This window comes from Dendronephthya gigantea, unplaced genomic scaffold (genome assembly GCF_004324835.1).
Source record: "Dendronephthya gigantea isolate DGI-Jeju-01 unplaced genomic scaffold, DenGig_1.0 000027F, whole genome shotgun sequence".
Classification (NCBI taxonomy): domain Eukaryota; kingdom Metazoa; phylum Cnidaria; class Anthozoa; order Malacalcyonacea; family Nephtheidae; genus Dendronephthya; species Dendronephthya gigantea.
The window spans coordinates 1,104,043-1,124,616 of NW_021163037.1; the positions used below are offsets into that span (position 1 = coordinate 1,104,043).

At 36.6% G+C, this 20,574-nt stretch overlaps 3 protein-coding genes across 4 annotated transcripts; all 3 read right to left on the reverse strand.

Annotated features, from left to right (window-relative positions):
* Window positions 1–3,601: 3,601 nt before the first annotated feature.
* Window positions 3,602–7,492, reverse strand: LOC114523479 (retinoid isomerohydrolase-like). The gene is made up of 2 exons (XM_028544416.1): window positions 6,849–7,492; window positions 3,602–5,428 (listed from the first exon to the last, which is right to left on the reverse strand). The coding sequence occupies exons 1-2, from the start codon at window positions 7,363–7,365 to the stop codon at window positions 4,407–4,409; spliced, it is 1,539 nt and encodes a 512-aa protein (XP_028400217.1). The 5' UTR covers window positions 7,366–7,492; the 3' UTR covers window positions 3,602–4,406.
* A 1,338-nt stretch (window positions 7,493–8,830) lies between these two features.
* Window positions 8,831–12,602, reverse strand: LOC114523478 (beta,beta-carotene 15,15'-dioxygenase-like). Its single transcript, XM_028544414.1, has 2 exons — window positions 11,995–12,602; window positions 8,831–10,456 (listed from the first exon to the last, which is right to left on the reverse strand). Exons 1-2 carry the CDS (start codon window positions 12,509–12,511, stop codon window positions 9,429–9,431), a joined length of 1,545 nt encoding a protein of 514 aa, XP_028400215.1. The 5' UTR covers window positions 12,512–12,602; the 3' UTR covers window positions 8,831–9,428.
* A 2,252-nt stretch (window positions 12,603–14,854) lies between these two features.
* Window positions 14,855–19,552, reverse strand: LOC114523375 (intraflagellar transport protein 46 homolog). 2 transcript variants are annotated; one of them, XM_028544273.1, is made up of 14 exons: window positions 19,473–19,552; window positions 18,506–18,617; window positions 18,081–18,148; window positions 17,668–17,813; window positions 17,446–17,520; window positions 17,064–17,157; window positions 16,704–16,785; window positions 16,537–16,589; window positions 16,396–16,463; window positions 16,268–16,312; window positions 15,805–15,871; window positions 15,524–15,584; window positions 15,364–15,449; window positions 14,855–15,108 (listed from the first exon to the last, which is right to left on the reverse strand). In XM_028544273.1, exons 1-14 carry the CDS (start codon window positions 19,509–19,511, stop codon window positions 15,016–15,018), a joined length of 1,089 nt encoding a protein of 362 aa, XP_028400074.1. In that variant the 5' UTR covers window positions 19,512–19,552; the 3' UTR covers window positions 14,855–15,015. The 2 variants fall into 2 exon arrangements, with proteins under 2 accessions (XP_028400074.1, XP_028400073.1); XM_028544272.1 differs by having other exon boundaries at window positions 14,856–15,108; window positions 18,081–18,151.
* Window positions 19,553–20,574: the final 1,022 nt, after the last annotated feature.

Consider the following 20,574-nt stretch of genomic DNA (forward strand, 5'->3'; position numbering starts at 1 on the left):
TCAATTCAGGGCTTGTGATTGGGGTGTAGATAAAAGGCGGGTGCGGACTGGCGGACGCGGACTGGCGGACGCGGACTGGTGGACGCGGACCGAAAACGGCTGGAAACGGCGGACCGAAAACGGTTATATAATTTTATTATGCATTACTAATGCCATCATTATTATTCGCCTCAGCAAATAATGCAAACTTCTGTCTTTTCTTTAAGCATTCCCGGGAGTTTCCTTTAACTCCCGGGTTCCATCATAATAAGGTTTATTCGCATAAGACACAATCACTAAATCCCAAGGTCCCAATTTGATCGAGAAATATCCCACGGGGTCTTTGAGTGCGCCAAAATTTTACGCTAATCTTACGATAACATGTAAAGTCATGTAAAACAAATTTTGTTAATTCATTGAGGGATGTTTAATAGTTACAATTAAGAAAAATTGACCTTTAAATCTTGACCGCTTCAGACGAAACACTATACCGGTTTACAGTATATTTTGATGGGGCGCTGTACGCATCAAGGAAATTAAATTCACAAAGGCGACAAAGCAGCTCTTCTCACCCGAACGCCAGTTAACGAGTTTCTTTTGTAATATGACTAATATCCCACGTCTGTCGCTTAGTTAGCATCCGTTTTTGTTGAAAAAACGATGCATATAGATGGTTCATATTACACACAACACATTTTCCTATATTACTTTTACAACAAGTAGAGCTCCTAACGTCTTGTCGAGAATTTAGTTTTATAACTTTGATAAAATCTTTAAATGGCGAAACGTTTGTATTCTGAAGTTGTTTCAGGCTCAGAAAGCAAGGATGAATATCGCCGGAATTGGAAAACGGTGAACAAACGTGATGTAACTATCGCTCTTTGCATGTTTTGTGTTCTCTGTGGCTTATTACATGTGCGTCGGCGCGTGTATACTAACGTTTGTAAAAGGTTTTTATGCCTTTCTAAAATTATGTAAAACTGGATAAGCATTAAATAATAGATCAGACCGGTCAAATTCCAGTTAGGACGCCTTTAAAATGGCAGAAATTTTCGATCTAACAAATTTATTTGCCTGATTTTGTTTCGTAGCGAAATCACTTAACCGCGCGGTCAGAATTGAAGAGACAATCAAGAGGAAATTGGTTCAAAAAATTTAAAAATTTGAGTTGAACATAAGTTTAAAAACCATTAAAGCTAATGCTAGTTAATAACACTATAATTAATAATATTTAACAGTTATTCTGCGAACTTATATGAGCTGATTATATACACAAACTTTGTCGCCCTTTCGATGCATTTTGGTGTGCTATTACCAACTAAAGCTTGGATTTCTATTTCACTCAACTCCCCAAATCTTTCAGCCATTTTGTTTACTTTCTCTACTAGACAGATATGAGCTAATATCTGTCTAGCAGTCAACCAATGAATTTGCAGCATACCTCATATCTGGCGCTTGTGTATATAATAATATAATATAACCGTTTTCGGTCCGCCAGTCAGCGTCCGCCAGTGAGCGTCCGCCAGTCCGCGTCCGCCAGTCCACGTCCGCCAGTCGGCGCCCGCCTTTTATCTACACCCTCGTGACTGGAGCCCCTCGAGAAATCTGTTTAGAAGCAATAAACAGTCAAAAAATTGGCACAGACGGATGAGCAAACATCTCAATTTACAGTTTGATTTAAAAAGTTTTCCTTTTACACCAATTTATCCTAATTTGGCGAAAAAATGCTCACAAAGCTGAGGAAAATAATTTCCTATTTGTCAACACGACGATCTAAATCCGATTTAACTCGCGCCAGTTTAAAAAAAGTACAATAAAGAATTTTCCATATCGGGTCTTCAGCGATACAACATTTTAGTGAGGCATTTGTATTTGTGCGGTTTTCACGAGCAACAATTAAAACAACTTTGAAAACCAACCAGGACAATATTTTTCTAATTGAAAATTTTCGAAAAATCAGCTCTTTATTTTCTCAGGGCATGATGGGTTAACAAAATTGTTTTCAAATGTTTAGTGGGATGGGTGTTAATTTTAACAAAGAATACAGGGGAAGAGTGGTGCAAAAATTACCAATTTAACTTTAATTTTTTCCTACCCTCGGGGCTCTTATGAAACCCCTTGCAATTACGATGTAGTCTCTTCATACTGATGTGGGATAAGGGAAAGTTGCCTAGGAAACTGCTGAAGGTTAGTAGATAGATCCCTTGTCCTTCATCATTGTTGTCGCATGATCTTATACACTTATTTCAACCCATATGTATATGTGAGGATTGCAGTAGCTAAATCTATCGCCGATATAGACCTCAAGAACTACAAAATCGCGCTGCCTGCATGTCTGCCATCCGTTTCGTAAAAGTTAAAACAAATTTAGCAATGTAGCACACTAAAGAAAATGAATATTTATACCAGTTTTTTTTTTGCCAATTATTCGCATTGCTGAAATTTCTCGTGTGTCCTTGCATAACAAAGCCTCGGTGAAAGCGAGTTTTTTATTTACAACGATTCTACGATGACAGATCTTATAACGTTGCTTAGATATATGGTTTGTATATTTTATCACGAAATTATCACACACGATAAAACATTCGAGCAACTTACAAATATAGAGATTAAGATGAATTGTGGACAATATTAACATGCGTGAGCGCACAATTAGGGATGTTCAAAATACCAATGTAAATCACTAAATAATAATAAATCATGTCGAACTGAAAGATAATTTCACGATTTGATTGACGATAGTATGAACAGGATGTCAGTTCCAATTACAAGTAATAAAAAACGCACGTACGGTAGTTGTCAGTTAGAGAGGGGTATAGCAATTGTCTATATCAGCCGAATTATTTGTACGTCAGAGATAGCTGTAGAGCCGGATCCACTCTTCAGATAACTACATATAGTCTTAGTCGTTTGACAAATTTAATCGAAACGATTCATTCCTAATCAAACTTAATCGACCTTTTCAATCAACTAACGCTGCTTTTCATAGTTTCCTTGGTACTGCAAATGACCAAACTACATTTCTTAGTTCAACTTCAGTCACAGAATTAAAGGAAGTTTGTAGCTCATTTAGCACCAGAAAAGCACCTGGCTGTGATATTCCTATATGCATCGCCTTAAAAATTCATTTGAATTTATCAGTGCACCAGTAATAAAAATTATAAATTTATCTCTTAAAATGGGGTTACCTGAGAAATTAAAACCAGAATTTTTTGAAAATTATAGACCTATATATCTCTCCTATAAAATGTTTCAAAAATTTTTGAGAGTAATGCTTAACCGCTTATCTGAATTTGCTCAGCGATTCGAAATTTTATATTGTTATCAATTTGGTTTTCGCAAAAGTCATTCAACAGATATCTAGCACTCATCCACCTCGTCAATAAAATTACCTCGTCCATATATGGACCAGAACAAAGTCCCTGCCGGTGTTTTTCTAGATTTGTCTAAAGCGTTTGATACTGTCGATCAAATCGTTTGATACTGTCGAAAAAAAAGTTTCATTTTGATGGACCACTACTATTTGATGGGAACCCAGTAATACACTGAAAGAATACCGTAACGTTCCTTGGTGTATATATAGGCGAAAACCTTACATGGAGAACTCATAAGTCATCTATTCAGCGCCTTTATTCAGTGAACTAAAATTTCTCGATATTTATAATTTAAATTCTTTCCATACCGCAAAATTCATGTTTTTGTTTCACAATCATCTGCTTCCTTGTATCTTCTCACCAAATACGTAATTACAACACTTCATATGCATGAGAAATGCAAATTCATATCGTTCCCATGCGTGTAAAACTAATGTCAGGCAGTTTACTGTCCTGTATCAAGGTCCAAAAATCAGTTGGAATTCTCTTCCTGAAGATATCAAAAATATAAAGTTTTACAATTGCTTCAGGAGCAGAATGTTAAAACATCTACTGCAGTCTTAATTCTACAAAAAATATTGATATCATCCGCGTCTTAATGAGTCCATAATCTCCGTTAAAATTACTTAAGTTACAAATACAAAAAATTATTTTAGTGCTGACCACTTTGTAATCTATTGGAGGGAGGCATCTCTCGTACAAGCCTTTCGGTTTCTGGATGCCTCCTCGCCACTTTTTTATAACTTGTAATGTAGTGTGTGTTAAGTACATAGACGTATTGTCAACTAATTTATTTATTGTGTTATTCATTGTTTTATTGTTTAATTATTCATTCTATAAATTTATATTATTGCTCATGTGCATGTACTGTAACATTATATTCATGCGGCAAATATATTTGAATTGAACTGAATTATTTTATGTTGAATAGAAAAACAACAGAACAAAAACCATCCTTTCTTAACTAACATTCTTTATGTATAGGAGGCAAACTTTTCAAATTTAATGGGGTGATTAATGATACTTTTAACGTAAAATTAAGTGAACCGTTTTTTAAAAAAATCGTCCGTGAAAGGAAGGTGCAAATCGTAACGGTACCACTGCTCTGGCGAGCTCCGTAAACGAACGGGCATCAAGAACTAACAAGAATGAGTTATCTTTGACAGGATCATAAACAGAAGACATCACCACACCATCATCTTCTTCTTGACCATCTGGGGCTGGAATAAACACGGGTTCTGATACCAGACATTGGTCTTCACTCCAAATCAGACTTTCTTTGGTTTCAACATCAACTTTAACAAGGTTGTGTATCATTAAATGCTCTATGTAGTCGTCTCCAGTGCATGCACCGTATACATAGCGATGTCTTAATCTGGTGTACTTTTCGTTAATACGTGGTAATTCAAGACAAATGTCAGATAAGACCTCGTAATCTAATCCTGATGGCTTTTTCTGTAGTGTAGCTTCTGATGCTTCTAAATCAGTGGGCAAGCGATATCTTCGTAATTGAGCCATGGAAGAAGCCTTTTTGGATGAGACAATTTCTCGAATTTCTTCTAGATACAATTCATGAAAGAAATCAGCATCGGAGTAACAGCAAACATCAAAAACAATCTCGTTACCATCATCATACGCATTTACGGTATGAAGGAAGAAAAACGGCTCCGACTTTATGGTGAGAACAACTTCGCCACTCTCACGAGATATTACCACGAATTCTACTCCCATCTGATCATTCCACGAAAAGGCATCGATGATGTTCCAACCGACGAAACGTGAGACTGCAAGTTTCCACACATTCACAGTCATAGGTTGTTGAATGACGATAAAATATTTCTGAGTCATACCAAAACTGTGGCTGTACGAGTACTGGAATGATGCTGGTATTTTCGCGACTATTTTTCCTTCGCTCGGGGCTTGCTCGCTCCTCGTATCTTCAGTACTTGCTGGTAATAATGTAATCAGGTGCGCGAGGCCTTTCTCCTTGTCATAACCAAGTCCCAGGTTATAGACAGAACCGTCATCATCTTCATACGGATGAGCAGTCGCGAGCAAATATTTTTTAATCGCACCTGTATAGAAAGAAAATGTATGATTAAAGAGACGCTGACAGAAGAATGTAATTTAAGTCCTCGGTAAAAAAACCTACATATATCTATCCCCAATGCACACGTAAGTGCCGTTTCCGCACTAAAAGTGGCGTATAATTAACCAGAAAATCGGGTCTAAATTAACGAAAAGATGACGTGTGCATTGTGTGCTCCACTCATCATTGTCCTGTGAACTCGCTGATGAGATCAACTATAGAACACTATGCCTCCACATCTATACTCTTCATTTTAGAGTTAAATAAAAGAAATTTCATCATTACAGTGTTAGAACTTTGAATAGTTAGTTATCGTGATCATGAAATTTTGCCATTTTTCATCATTGGGTGTACCTGCATGGTGTTCGTAACTTATAACTATGGTGAATTCGCATTAATACAACTCTTTTTTACTCAGAATAACTTGCTTATAGTATGTGGAAACAATAGATCCTACCGTCATCCAAATTAAAAGAAAAAAGTGGAGGCAAAGGGGAGCAGATTTTCGTTAAAGGGCACCGGCTCTATAGCTGCGCATACTAGAGAATGTTTGCAAGGAAAGGGGTCGTGTTTTAAATACTATATATAGACCGCCCGGACTCAGACCAAGCAAATTCTCCAAACCACACAACCCTACCAAGAGCCAAGTTGTTTGTTCAGAACTCGGGTACAAGCCCTAGCTATAAATCGGGGAGGCATGCATTTATTGCATTATAGGATTAATTTCGACAGAACTATACAATATGGCTAATAAGCCATTTGCAATGCTTCCTGATTGAAACCAGCCTTCCTTTCTCTAATATCCTATACTATACACATTAAAATTCTGTGAAATAATCATTTATCAAACTGTTTCAGAAATTCATGACTGTACAATGTTGAGGTACAACCATATACCAACCAGAACGAGGACTGATTGAATCTTTTCTTAAGTTCTCTGTTTCTCAAGCCTTGTTTTACATATGAACGTCTGTCGAATTGGCCTTTGTTAGCCTGTGATATTCGATAAGGAATTCGAACGAGTCGAGAATTTACGCATATCGACAATTACTCTTTTTGTACTAATCCACATACTAAATAGTATATATTAAGATAATAAGATTGCTTACTTTCTTGGAATAAGCCGTTCATATATCACATAGCATCATGTTTTGAAATACGAACCGACGAGTTCGCTCGAGTTCACGAGTGCAAATTCAAAATGCAATCAAGTTTTATTTGCTTAGTTTAGAATTTAGCATCGTAAATTCCTAAGAGCAAGACGTACGACGAGTACACAACCATTCAAATCCCAAGAATAGGGTGATTTCAACAGTTTGGGCCACCCTGTATTTGTTGTTTAGGTCGTGGCACAGTGGAACTATGCGTTAGCAGCGTTGCATGCATATGAAGTATATGTTAATTACCCTGAAAAACATCAGATAGATTTACTCTGTCAAGACATTCAAGATTACTGGGATCAATTTCTGTGATGACCGGGCTTTCTGTTGTTGCATAAACCTTTCCTTTGATACAGTAAAAATTAACGGAGGCGTTGTCGCTGAAATCTCCACCAGGAAAGAAATAGGAAAACCATCGCGCAAAGATGTTCTTGCAAGGATCAGGAACACCGAGCGTTCCGAATTCCGACTCGACGATCATTCCGGCTTTCATGTTCTTCTTGTATGTTTGACTGCGTAGAAATCTATTGAAATAAGTAACATTTCCATTGTCAATCACAAACTGTTGTAACAAAGCTAAGCCGTCGAAAATATGACGGTAAGAGCTGCTTCCAATCTCAAATTTTCCAGGACCATTTCGAAGTAGCGTGCCTTTGATCCATGTCGGGATATTGCCTGTAATCTTCGTTTCGATCGGTTCAGAAAGTTCTTCGACGCTCTGATAGTACAACGCCTGGATGTTTTTATTCTCTTGACAAGCCATGCTAAACTGACACGACCGTAGCCAATGTATACAGGCTGAATCGACTCGCGTGAAATCCTATATTTAATTTAATCCTATGATCAATCATCAATCACCACTGCTTTGTAGCCTGATTTATATGTATGTTGCAATCTAATCCCAGGCGTGAGTCGTGACTTACGGGTGCCACGTAAAATTCCAGGCAAAAAATAACTAACATTTGACTTTGATCAAACTTTTTAGGCAATCTCTTTTGAAAACATTAAGCGATGCCATTGAAGAACATTTACTTTTTCCATTGTTTGTTTTTTTCTATTGTTATTGTATTATATATACAGGGTGTCCCAAAAAAAACGCAACCACTTAAATATGCAAGAATATTAATATTGTTCGGGTTTGCACCATAGTTCAGCTAAAATGACTTTTAGCATTGTAAATGAAGGATGAAGAGCCATTTTCAATTCCCAGAGGTGCTTATCTATTGCGCTTTAGAGCTGTATTAATGTTCTGCATATTTAAGTGGTTGCTTTTTTTTTTGGACACCCTGTATTGGCTGTATATGAGCAATATATCACTTTGAACGACGCAAACATATTTCTTGTTTTGCAATCTCCGTCCATTTTTTTAAATAAATAGCTTAAAAAATAATTAGGGCATCTGATTTTCTTTTTTCCTTTTTCCAAGTCCCTCTGAAAAGTCGAGAGCGATTCGCGAATCGTCTGTCTATTTAGCAGGTCAAAGTCTGGTTCGTTGATAACTGAATTAACCAGACAAATCACTCCACTAACTAAGAACCGCCATGCATCACCACCCTGTAATCCAATTAAATTACAGAAAAAGAAAAACATTAGCTAGGATCGTGGGACTCAGCGAACACTAAAGACGCAGATAACAATTTCAAGTCGTTACCTGAATCATAGTTATTACTTTTACACGAATTAACAACTTCACACTCATATAACATATCTTATTATATGGATGGGGGTACTTTACTGAAAATTAAAATACTCGTAGAACTCATATGCCACTACATCCGAGATACAGTGCGGATATTTTCCGTATGTTACGTTTGGGGGTGACATAACGAGTTTCAAAATCTTCCCGCTATTTTCATTGTATTTGTTGTGAAAATACAAATGGTCTTTGCTGTCTTTGGTTCGTGTATAAAACGAACGTTGAAAATACAAATGAAACACTTAAAAGACTCCACCGTGTAATATCTTATATATATTTCACAGATATTAATTAATTGATAATTTGATATACACTTTGCATTCTGACAGCCAAAATCTCGTAATAAGAATATTTTTGGTCAGAGAGCTTTTTTGTTATCCATTATATTTAATCCTGGCCGCGCATCATTAATTTTTTTCTTACAATTATTAGTCTACTAAATCTTCCGAGGTTTGCAGGTAAATTTTAATCACTAATTAACCTCACTACCATGCTATATTACTTTGTGAGCCTATGATTGCGTAATTTTATTCGAATTTTAGTGAATTAAATGTTTGTGTGTTTTTGCACTTATTTTGTTGTGATTTTGCTTAGTTTCCAGCTAAAAATTCTCGATCGTGAATTATACGAATACTAGCTACCTGTGCTGGCGTCATGCAAGGTCATATTAGTTCTACCTGATAATATCGCTATCTCTCACGTGACTTCTTCGCTCCTGACCAATGACTCGTAGAATTTCAATCAAACTTCAACTTCCAGGTAAGTCTCGTTTAATTTTCTAATTCTTAGATTTGAATTGGCCAATTTCTAATCATTATGTAAATTATATATCAGTTATTTAATACAACTAAGTGGAACAATAGAAATTGTGGTTATCGTGGAATTATCTTGGAAAGCAAGTGGTTTGCTCACTAAGGCATTCAAGACTATTGGGATCAATTTTTGTAACAATTGGGACCACCGTTACTGCATGAATCTTTTCACTTGAGGAACCTACATGCAGCTAAGATAAACTAGTAATTAAAGAAAAAATTCAGGAAGGCACTTGATTCCTTATTAAAACCAGTATTCATTTGTAGACACAACTTCACACAGATTTTGTCCTCGGTTTATGAAAAGAAACGATCGGTTCATGAAAAGAAACGTCCGTGAATGGAAGGTGCAAATCGTAATGGTACCACTGCTCTAGCGAGCTCTGTAAACGAACGGGCATCAAGAACTAACAAAAATGAGTTATCTTTGACAGGATCGTAAACAGAAGACATCACCACACCATCATCTTCTTCTTGACTATCTGGGGCTGGAATAAACACGGGTTCTGATACCATACATTGGTCTTCACTCCAAATCAGACTTTCTTTGGTTTCAACATCAACTTTAACAAGCTTGTATATCGACACATCATCTACGCTGTCGTCTGAACCACACGCACCGTATACATAGCGATGACGTACTCTCGCGTACTTCTCGTTAATGCGTGGTAAATCAAGGCAGATGTCAGACAAGATCTCGTAATCCAATCCCGACGGTTGTTTCTGTAGTGTAGCTTCCGATGCTTCTAAATCTGTGGGCAAGCGATATCTCCGTAATTGAGCCAAGGGGGAACCTTTCCCTGAGGAAACAGTTTTTTTTCGAATTTCGTGCAGATACAATTGATCAAATAAATTAGCATCTGTGTAACAGCAAATATCAAGGGCAATCTCGTTACCATCATCATACGCATTTACGACATGAAAGAAGAAAAAAGGCTCCGATTCGATGGTAAGAACGACTTCGCCACTCTCGCGAGATATTACAAAAAACTTCACTCTAACATCTGTATTCCACGAAAAAGTATCGAGAATGTTCCATCCGACGAAACGCGAGACTGCAATCTTTAACACATTCACAGTCAAAGGTTGTTGAATGACGATGAAGTATTTCTGAGTCATACCAAAACTGTGGCTGTACGAGTACTTGAGTGATGCTGGTATTCTTGTGACTATTCTTCCTTCGCTAGGGGATTGCTCGCTCTTCGTATCTTCAGTATTTGCTGGTAAAACTGTTATCACGTATACGAGGCCTTTCTCTTTGTCATACCCAAGTCCCAGGTTATAGACAGAACCGTCAGCATCTTCCTGTGGGTGAGCGGTCGCATTGATATATCGTTTAATCGTACCTGTGAAGTAAAGACAGTGATATGATACATACTGAGTAAAAAACTCACGCCTATCATATTCAAAAAGGGCTCACTCACACTCATCTACGACATCTAGTGTAACATTAATGAATCGGTTAATATTGATCAATGAGAAATTTTTTTCTTAATTAATGATAAAAGGTAAAAAACTGAAAATCAAGTTCTTATTCAAGCGAAAAGACTGGTTGGTCGGTTATAATTTGCCCCGATTGCTAGTTGCAGAACTAGTCAGATCAGTATTCTTCCTCCATTTCCAAGCCAAAGTTTTACGGATATTTATCAGGTTGAATACCATAAAAAAATACAACTAAAAATGCAGGAAAACATTACCCCAGGGCCCATGCAGGAACTTCGATATATATGCTTAATTTAATCAAAATAAACAACCAAGGCAAATCATTTACTCAAATTTTGCTGAATTCAAGAATGCGCAATATAATTTAAAATGCAGTAACTGAAAGATATTTCAAAAAATATGCAAGTTATTTGTGGAAACATGCATATTCTTGCCGCAATTTCTTGCCATGAAACGCACGCGACTTTCGTCACAGCATTAACTTATGGCTTTTCACTTAAGGGTTTCCCAAACGATATCAACAAGCCTTAACAACTGGCCGGAAAGGCCGAAAGGTAAATTAAATGCTTTAACTACACAGCCTACACTGAAGATATAATTACATGCAAAATATTTTTTGTAGAACATCAGACAGGTCAGCATTCAGCAGTATTGGCTTATCCGCTTAATAACATAAGCTTCGAACTTGCTTCCATTAGGAGGCTCAAATTACAAAAATTTTACGATTGAGTGATTAGTGTGCGGCAACACTTTAAAATCTTACATCTGAAAGGTTTTTAAATGTCATAAGCTTTGAACTTGCTTGCATTACGCCATTAGACTTAAATTAAAAATTTTACGATTGAGTGATATAACACTTTCAAATCCAAAAGGCCTAATATCATAAGCCTTGAACTTGCCTGCATAGTTGCATTAGCTACACTCAAATTACAAAAATTTTACGATTGATGTAACACAGTGGAATCAATGTGTGGCCCTCTATAGCTATGCCTAAATAAACTCCAAAACAACGCTGCCCCTTTGAGTTTTGGCCTTGCGGGCGAAGGCCGCCGAAAGAGCGCTTTGCTTTGAAGCCACCCGGACAAGGCGAACGCAATGGAAAACTGCCTGGCGTCTCACTTTGGCTAATATAATTGCTACTTATATTTCCTTGCTATATCATATCGATTATTACGAAACAGGGTTGCCAGATTTGTAAAAGTTTAATGCGGGCCAAAGAAAGGCAAAAGGCTAAGACCGGCCAAAAAAGCTGAGGCATTGTGACAGAGTTTGCCCTCCAAAAGAGTTTGCCCTTTCATTAATCTGGCAACGCTGATACGAAAACAACTTTGAGAGCGGCTGGTCAAATATACAAAACGAATAAATGTCTCAACTGTACTGTAATAGCTAAACATTCTAATATCTAATGGTTCAGAATTCGATTGTTATGTGTAAAGGTTACCTTCAAATGCATCAGATAGGTTTACTCTGTCAAGACATTCAAGATTACTGGAATCGATTTCTGTGACGACTGGGAATTCTGATATTGCATAAATCTTCCCTTTGATGCAACAAAAATTGATTAAAGCGTTGTCGCTGGATTCTTCGCCACGAAGGAAATAGGTAAACCATCGCGCAAAGATGTTCTTGCAAGGATCAGGAACACCGAGAGTTCCGAATTCCGAGTCGACGATCATTCCGGCTTTCATGTTCTTCTTGTATGTCTGACTGCGTAGAAATTTATTGAAATAGGTAACATTTCCATTGTCAATCACAAACTGCTGTAACATGGCTAAGCCGTCAAAAAGATGACGGTAGGAACTGCTTCCAATTTCAAATTTTCCAGGGCCATTTCGGAGCAGCGTGCCTTTGATCCATCTCGGGAAATTGCCGGTAATCTTCGTTTCGATCGCCTCTGAAAGTTCTTCAACGCTCTGATAGAACAACGGTGCGTTGTTGTTATTCTTTTGGCAAGCCATGCTAAGCTGAAACTATAGCCTGGCTTAGAGTCTGTTTACGTGTTGCCGAGATTTTACGAAGTGTTTTTACGTAAGCCCGGTGTCACGCGAAATTTATGACTTGCGAAATGCGAAATATATGAGTGTCGCAGTTCTGGGCATGCGCAAATGCGCGCATAAATTACATTCTGTTCATAATGTTTTATCTGTCCTAGTAAATCTTTGCTTTACACTTATTCTCGATTAACTACCGAAACTTACTAAAATTTTGATCAAAATTAGCAAAAACCAACTGAGTCGCACTCGGCCGCCGAAATAATAGATTTCGCAAATCGCAATCGTCATGTTTTTCGCTCGAGGCTTGTGGTCATGTTTTTCGCAATGGTCATAAATTTCGCTTGACATCGGCTACAGGCGGGGTCACATGATCCCGCTTTGCCCGTGAGATATTATACCAAGTGTAAAATGATCATCCTCCGGAGAGGCTTCGAATGCAAATACACTAGATTTTTAAAGATGACCGCCGCTGCTAAAATTAGAAACGCGGGCGAGGGTTAGGGAGAGAGAAAATTGAGGAAGCCTCTGCCAGATTTGCTTTCCAGCATGGCCTCAATTTTCTCTCTCCCTAACCCTCGCCTGCGTTTCTAATTTCAGCAGCGTTCATCTTTGAAAATTTAGCGCATTTGCATTTGAAGCCTCTGCGGAGGAAAGAGACTTTGTTAAGTGATAATATAACATATGACCCTGGCAAAGGTGTAGTCATGCCGACAATATACAGTAGGCCACATGGATCAAGAGTTGTTTGAAACACGCGTCATCTCGGTCAAAATGTGTTTCTGCTCCGTAGAATTCAGAATTCTTCACACAATTGTGCCTTTTTTTCGTAGAAATATGCGACTGCTACACAGAAACACACCGTTTATCCTTGGAGACACGAAGATACCTCTTCTCCGTGAAAATGCGCGCCTTCTCTGTAAAAACAAGTACTTTCTTCCGTCCGAATGGGCCGATACCGATACCATAGTTTCGATACTGCCGTCTGCCGACACAGAATAAACCCGTATCAGAAAGTCATCTCTGTTGTTTCTTGCGTAGGTGTGATAAAAAGTCAATGCATGGCTGTAAGTCTCTAACTTTTAGGTCTCTCTTCAGAACTCAAAGATATTTGTTCGAAACTTAACGGCTAGAATGCGGTCAAACTGCTCGACCAATCGGACATTTTAAAAAACGTCTGTAGAGTCACAAAACATTTATAGTATATGACCTTTTTCATTTCACCATGCAGTAAGTTCCGAGAAAAAACTAGTCGTGCTCTCCTTTCTAAGCGAGTTATCTTGAGCTAATTCATAGAGCCACAATTTATCTATCGACCATTAGACTATACAGTCCAGTGTTATAACGAATTTCAACGCCCAGCTTGGCTTTATGTCGTCAGAATTCTGCGTAAAATAAGTAAAAAAACAACAACGTTAATATTTAATAAGAGAAATTCTTCAAAGCGAACACAAGGCGAACACACCTTTACACGAGGTGAAATTGAGGCATGTGGCAAACATTTGCCCAAATTCTTTGATAAAGCAAGCAGATCGTCGTAAAGCAAAAAGCATATTACCTGTTTTGAAATCAACGACTGCTTGGCAACGATACTGAACTTCTTTTCTGCCGGTATGTAGAAGGACGGGAATATTGACAGCAATTTCAGACGAAAATTATCGAGCGTAGAGCGACTTGTCCTTAGACGAAACCGGCGCCCAAATGATGCCTCAAATTTGAATCAGCACAAGATAAATAATTTACTTGCTCTTCAGCGTGGAAAAAAGGCATGCTATTGGCTAAGCACATCCATACTGACAGCTGAACAATGCTTCTGATTGGATAATCTTATATTTTATATGATATGATTAATTTTTCTCCAGAACAGAACGTTCCGAACGTCGTTTTTCTAAGGCAGATACATATATAGAAACAATAGATAAATTCATTCGACTCACTGACGCCCCCCAAAACATAGTATTTTAATTCAATACATCAAAGTCATATCATGCATGCTTTGTTTAATCGCTCCGGGGGAATAAATTAGGGAACTGCCTGAACCAGGGCGCTAGTTGAGCTAGCAAATCAGGGTGCTTATATATAAGCGCCCTGGCTGTAGCAAATGCATGACCATGCACGCGCGCAATAGTTTTTTTTTGGTGAACGGTAACTGATAAAGTATTTTAACGCATAACCTATATTGCATGTTAGATTGTATACCACTGTGGCTTATAAGATTATTTGTGATTTCAGGAGAGTCGCCATAAGATCGCTAACCGGTTTTGTGATAAATGTTTTGCAAGATAACAAGAGAGCGACGTTTTTGCAATATTTCATAACAAATAACATTTTCGTTTTAGGTGTGGTATGTAATTTTCATGCCAAATATAGTATGTACAATACCTAATTTTTAAACATTTTGTACATGAAACATAAATAAGCTGCACTAAAGGATTAATGTGTTATCATTATATACACGAGCAGTGCTATTCTTACTCGAAAGTCATTGTATTACTTTCGACCTCCGCGCCGTTCGTCTTCAAAGCATTGTCCAAATTATTGTCTTTAGCTAACTGGTTGAAATGCTGTATAGGTAAAGATACACAAAAGAATAACATGTTAATACGAATATGCGAAAAAAAGACACCGAGAATGCAATATAGTCAGATATGGCAGTTGGATATTTATGCAAACTTAGGTAAATTTATTCAAGAAATACTAAAAATTTTTATTATATTTTACACGATTTAGATTCTTCTCACAGTTTGCTGACAAGCAGGATTGACATGTTCTTAAACACTTACGTTTAACAATAATAGAAATATTAAACATAAAACTACCTGCGAGTTTTTGAATTCTGAATACAAGGTGAAAAGAACGTGAAGAGAATGTATTCGGTTCTTTTGCACTGGAATATCAAGCATCCCTACACAATTAAGAAATACAAATAAATCCACACATATATGCCGATGTACAGTGTATGTGACACAAAACGCTTACCGCAAACGAGGTCAACATATTGAGGAAGATCAACATCCAGTTCAGCTGTGGGCAGTCCAACCTAATATAGAATTAACTCGTAACTATAGTTGGTGCCAGAATTGGCCAATCAGAATCGATTATTTTACAGTTTATAAATGTTTACGACTTCCAAAAATATAATTATGAGTTCTATAAAGAGCAGGCCACAGATTTGGTATATTGGTATTAATGTGCTGAAATGTTCAATGAACGTATATATGTTTAAGTACAATTTCACTTCAATTTTTAAGCAATTCTACCTGATTTAAAAGTTCTTCAAATTCCGGCGGCCATTCTTGCATAAGAGTGTCAATATCTGGCATATTTCTGTGCAACAAGAAAATTAGTGACGCAATTCACACGTGAGTAAACTGTATGACGTAGAAACAAGAAATGAAAGAATATTTCAAAAATTATCAATTTTACCATGAGCTATAGAGTCGTACGATTAGAGGGAATGCCGTAGCTAAATGTTTTATAATATACCCATAACTTTTTAACAAAACAATGTAAAAGACTAAAAGTGATTTAAATGTTGATCACAAATTTTCACTGCATATATTTTCACAACTCAGTACCGTACATATATGAGCTATATACCAGCCCAACTCAACATAGGTGGTCGCTTTCTTATTATTTTTCTTCTAAATCCTTTCGTATTGCACATTAAGAAGGTACAACAACAAAATGAAAAATTACAAAAACACCCGGAGAATAACTTACCGTTGGTAGTGTACAGTGGGTGGTGGTTTCTGACGATGAAGCTCCCTAAAGTGACAAGTCTGCATGTCAGGTGTTGTAATTAATAAATAATTTACACACTTTATATTCACTACATGCGTATCCCTTACCCTATACTTTCTATCCAATTGGAAATAGCTTTAGGGTTCTTCTCTGGATCATCAATCGATTTGACAGCCTTAAGCATACAGGTTAACAGATGTACATCCATTCGGTAAAACTGTAGAATGTACTGTACAACAATATCTTACCACGGATTTCTTGCTGGTTTGCTTTGAAACTGTGATCAATTGCAATCCTAAAACTGCATTTAAAAAACAAATATGTCAGATTTGACAGCAGAATCCTGATATTCATTTGTGTTAAAAATATTCACTAAACATAACTTAGGATCATTTATATATTTTTTTAATTTTACCTGTGGGATCTGACTGCTTGGCACAGGGTTCATCCAAAACTGTAAGGCCTAGTGCTTCTGGTTTACCATCTGGTTTTGAAACCTTGGAAATTCAATATTTAATCTCAGGATCATATGTATGAAGGAAAAATAAGAGCAACCTTCATACTGTAAATTATTACCAAGAATGTACGTAAAATCATATAATGTCCAAAAAATGAGGTCAGAACTCATTTAACAAAGTTTTGACTTGATTATTCTTTATGGTTATATATCATGTACATGTGAAAATCAAATTTAATACCTGTTAATTATTTAAAAGCAATAACATGTCTAGCTTGCTCTCCTTGCTTCATTTACTGTATAAACTCCTCTATTTACCTTCAAAAAGGCATCGATATCCCCAACTGCTGGGATAAAGTCTGGAATAAATGGTTTTAGCTTGAACTCTAAATCAATTGACTGTGGTGTATATCTGAAAAAATTTAGACACATAGTACTTAATGACACATGTTTTACAAAATGAATACCTCAAAAAACTGTAGTTTTCATGTGGGCTTTTAAATTTTAGTAAGAAATGCTACATTGATCGACACAATAAAACATCGCATAATGAATATGTGGGGATTTGGTAAAGAAATGATGAGCAGAATTTACACAAGAAAAATAAGACATAATCATAAAAAGCAATGATATGCACACCACATGTACACTTCCTGACATTATATTTGCAACTGTTACACTAGCTTCAAAGTTTCTATACCTTGTTATATATTGGAATAGTTCTTTTATATCTTGTCCAACAGGCAAATGTTCATACTCAGCAGGGTCATATGCTCTAAAATAAAACGGCAAATACATTTATATATAAATGTCTATATATAAATAAATGTGGATTTGTTGTAATATAATATAGCATTTGCATATAATTTCAAGGGTACTACAAGTTAACAAGTAAATATAGTATTTGGCACTAATCAGTTACCCTTCCAAAGTTCCTCTTTGTCCATCTTCATCATCTTCATCATCAGAACTATCACTTTGATCATCTCCTTCTTCATCACTTGGTATTTTGCCTTTCAGTTGACCACCTTTATTTTGAAGCTTCTCTGCACCACCACCACCAACAGGCTAAAACATAGAAAAATATGCCAATGCCCACATGTATGTGTGTATAAGCTGTATTTCATCATGCCATAAGAATGTGAAGATGATTTATTTTGGTTGTCAAAGGAAATTGTTTGAATTAAAAAAATTAATCTTAATACCTAGTGTACAATGATCTCATTCTAGCAGTATATGTGGCTGATATATGACTCCATTTTGTAGTATACAATTACTGAGCTATATTTGACCCAGATTTTGACAACCAATAATATATAATACTTGTAAACTCACCTTACTTTCTACCAAGTCTTCATCATGATTAAACTCGTCTTCACTCTGATCTGTCATTGATCCTCGAACTACTAAGAATGAATTAAGTTTCATATAAATGTGATATAAACAAATATAGATTCCACACAGGGAGGCATCCCTCAAACTTTTCAAAGGTAGGGAAAATCCCTAACAACTAGGCGCTCTTACACTCATATGTTAGCCAATCAGCACACAGATGGGTTGTTGAAATAGAAATCCACTTTGCAGTATTTACTCAATTATATATTTTTCTTATTTTTTATGAAACTAGTCTAGAGTCTTAGTCCTTTACATCTAGTCTTAGTCCTTTCCTACCATTTCAGATCATCTAGAAAGAGTCTAATTACAAATGTCATTTATAATTTCAGTTTTGCTACAATTTCTAATTGATATTTCCTACATACCACCTCCTCGACTCAGAGCAGGCCTTGGACTTGGTGTAAATGTGCTTGCTACCTCCTCTTCTTCGTTGACATCTAGTGTTTCATCATATGGCTGATTCACGACACATTTTGCCTATAAATATTTAGTGATTCTATATTTTCTGTTGCTTTGTCAAATAAAAATACTGCACAACCAATGTTAGTTGAATGTGGTGTACAATCCTTGTAGGCTTCACTATTTAGGAACAGCTCATTCTGAGGGTTATTTACTGTTTAGAAGCAGTCTGCAGCATTAGTTTAACGGGAAGGGCTACCATTTCTGGGAAACGTTCACAATAGAATGGTATTTATACTATAAATGTATAAATATCTAAAGAGAGAATTTCCACAGAAGCTTGACTGAGAACAATTTCAAAGTTTTAACAATGAACATGGGTTAACTACAGCAATAACAAACAATTTTATTATAGTGTTTGCTTTTGTTCTAAAATGTTTTCACTACTGTTTGCAATTATGTAAACTTCTACAGTATTTATAATGTAAAGCAAAAGTCGAAATGTGACACTAAAGCGACTGTTACCAAGCAGCAGCCAACAGGTAAACAATGGCGTGCACAACATGAATATTTGCAACATTTACTAGAGTTGAAAATAATTCCGAAAGTTAAACTCCGTTTCATCATTTAGAAAACGCAAGAAATAAATATGCCTGTTCCTGTTGTCTAGTATTAACAGTCCACATGATTTATGTTTTAAAATTAAACAGAACTAAAAATAAATATCACATCGTGAATAGCGTCAAATGTCTCAAAACTATATTAAACACACACTACACGTATAAGGCATATTCAACGAGCCAACTCGCACGCCATGGTGACTCAAATCATGCGAACTATGATTTAGAAACCGTTTTGGTACAAATCAAGTCTTCGTATAACAGAACAACTATAGGAAAACGTTGAAATATAACAAAATGCTACAAAATATACCTTATTTCCTTCGTTATCCCAGTCGTCATGGTCAGCCATGAATATTGAATGTGTTGATTTTAATTTTCGCTTGCTGACAGTCAAGCAAGCGACTGGGAACGAATTTGGGCCAGTGACTAATTATTGTGACTAATTTAGGCAAAATTGGGCAGGATCACTTACGTAAACGTATTATGGCGAGACTCGAGAGGGTGAGACTGCAGTGCACTCTAAAAGCGAAACTTACGGAATTGACGCAGAGAGAACGCGGAGAGTCTGAGTTTTTCAGATTGTTTCCAGATTTGCGGATAAATGTTTTTGACATGCACACAGTTGACAAACTATTGCTTCCTTTTTTGGGCATTACCATCCAAAATGCGAACTAACCTGTCTAACCACGCTCGCTCTTGTCAGTAACCGGACATGGTAAGAGAAATGTGGGGGCATAGCAAAGGCGTAGATTCGATTCCTGCTGGTGGACCAATAGTTGACACATTTTCTCAACTATGCCTCGTTTAATTTAACCCTATTTAATCTAATACCCTCAATTCGCAATTATGCCACAAAATCTATCAGGATACGACAGTAACCGCTGAGCATGATATTTCCAAATATAACCAGGAATTGAATAGGAATTGGCATGAAGGTCTAAGATCTTTGATATATGCTGCGTTTTGTATTTGTGTGAAGAAAGGGTAAGGCGTGCCATTTATGTTTGGAGAATGTTTATGTTAATGTGGGGAGAAATACCCTTATTTTACCCACGTATGGCGCGTTTCCAAAAATTCCATTGACGACATTTAAAGAATTGTCTTCAAGACTTCATGCATACTTTTTAAACAGTGGTAATTACCACTACCTGCAGTCTATCATCTATTATGGAGGAAATTTTGTGATATTTATATGTCAGCAATATCTTTATGAATTGGGTTCAAGTTCCGCACTCAAATATTATTTCAATATTATATATTCACGCTAATTCACGTCTATATAAGTCTCAATTGTCTCGCCCGCACACACTGAAGTCCTTTTTTGGCAGATTAAGTGAAGTGCAATTAAAATATTAGTCGCTTTGTATACCATAATGTAAGTGTTTGTGGAAGTCGAATGTCCAGGTTAATAG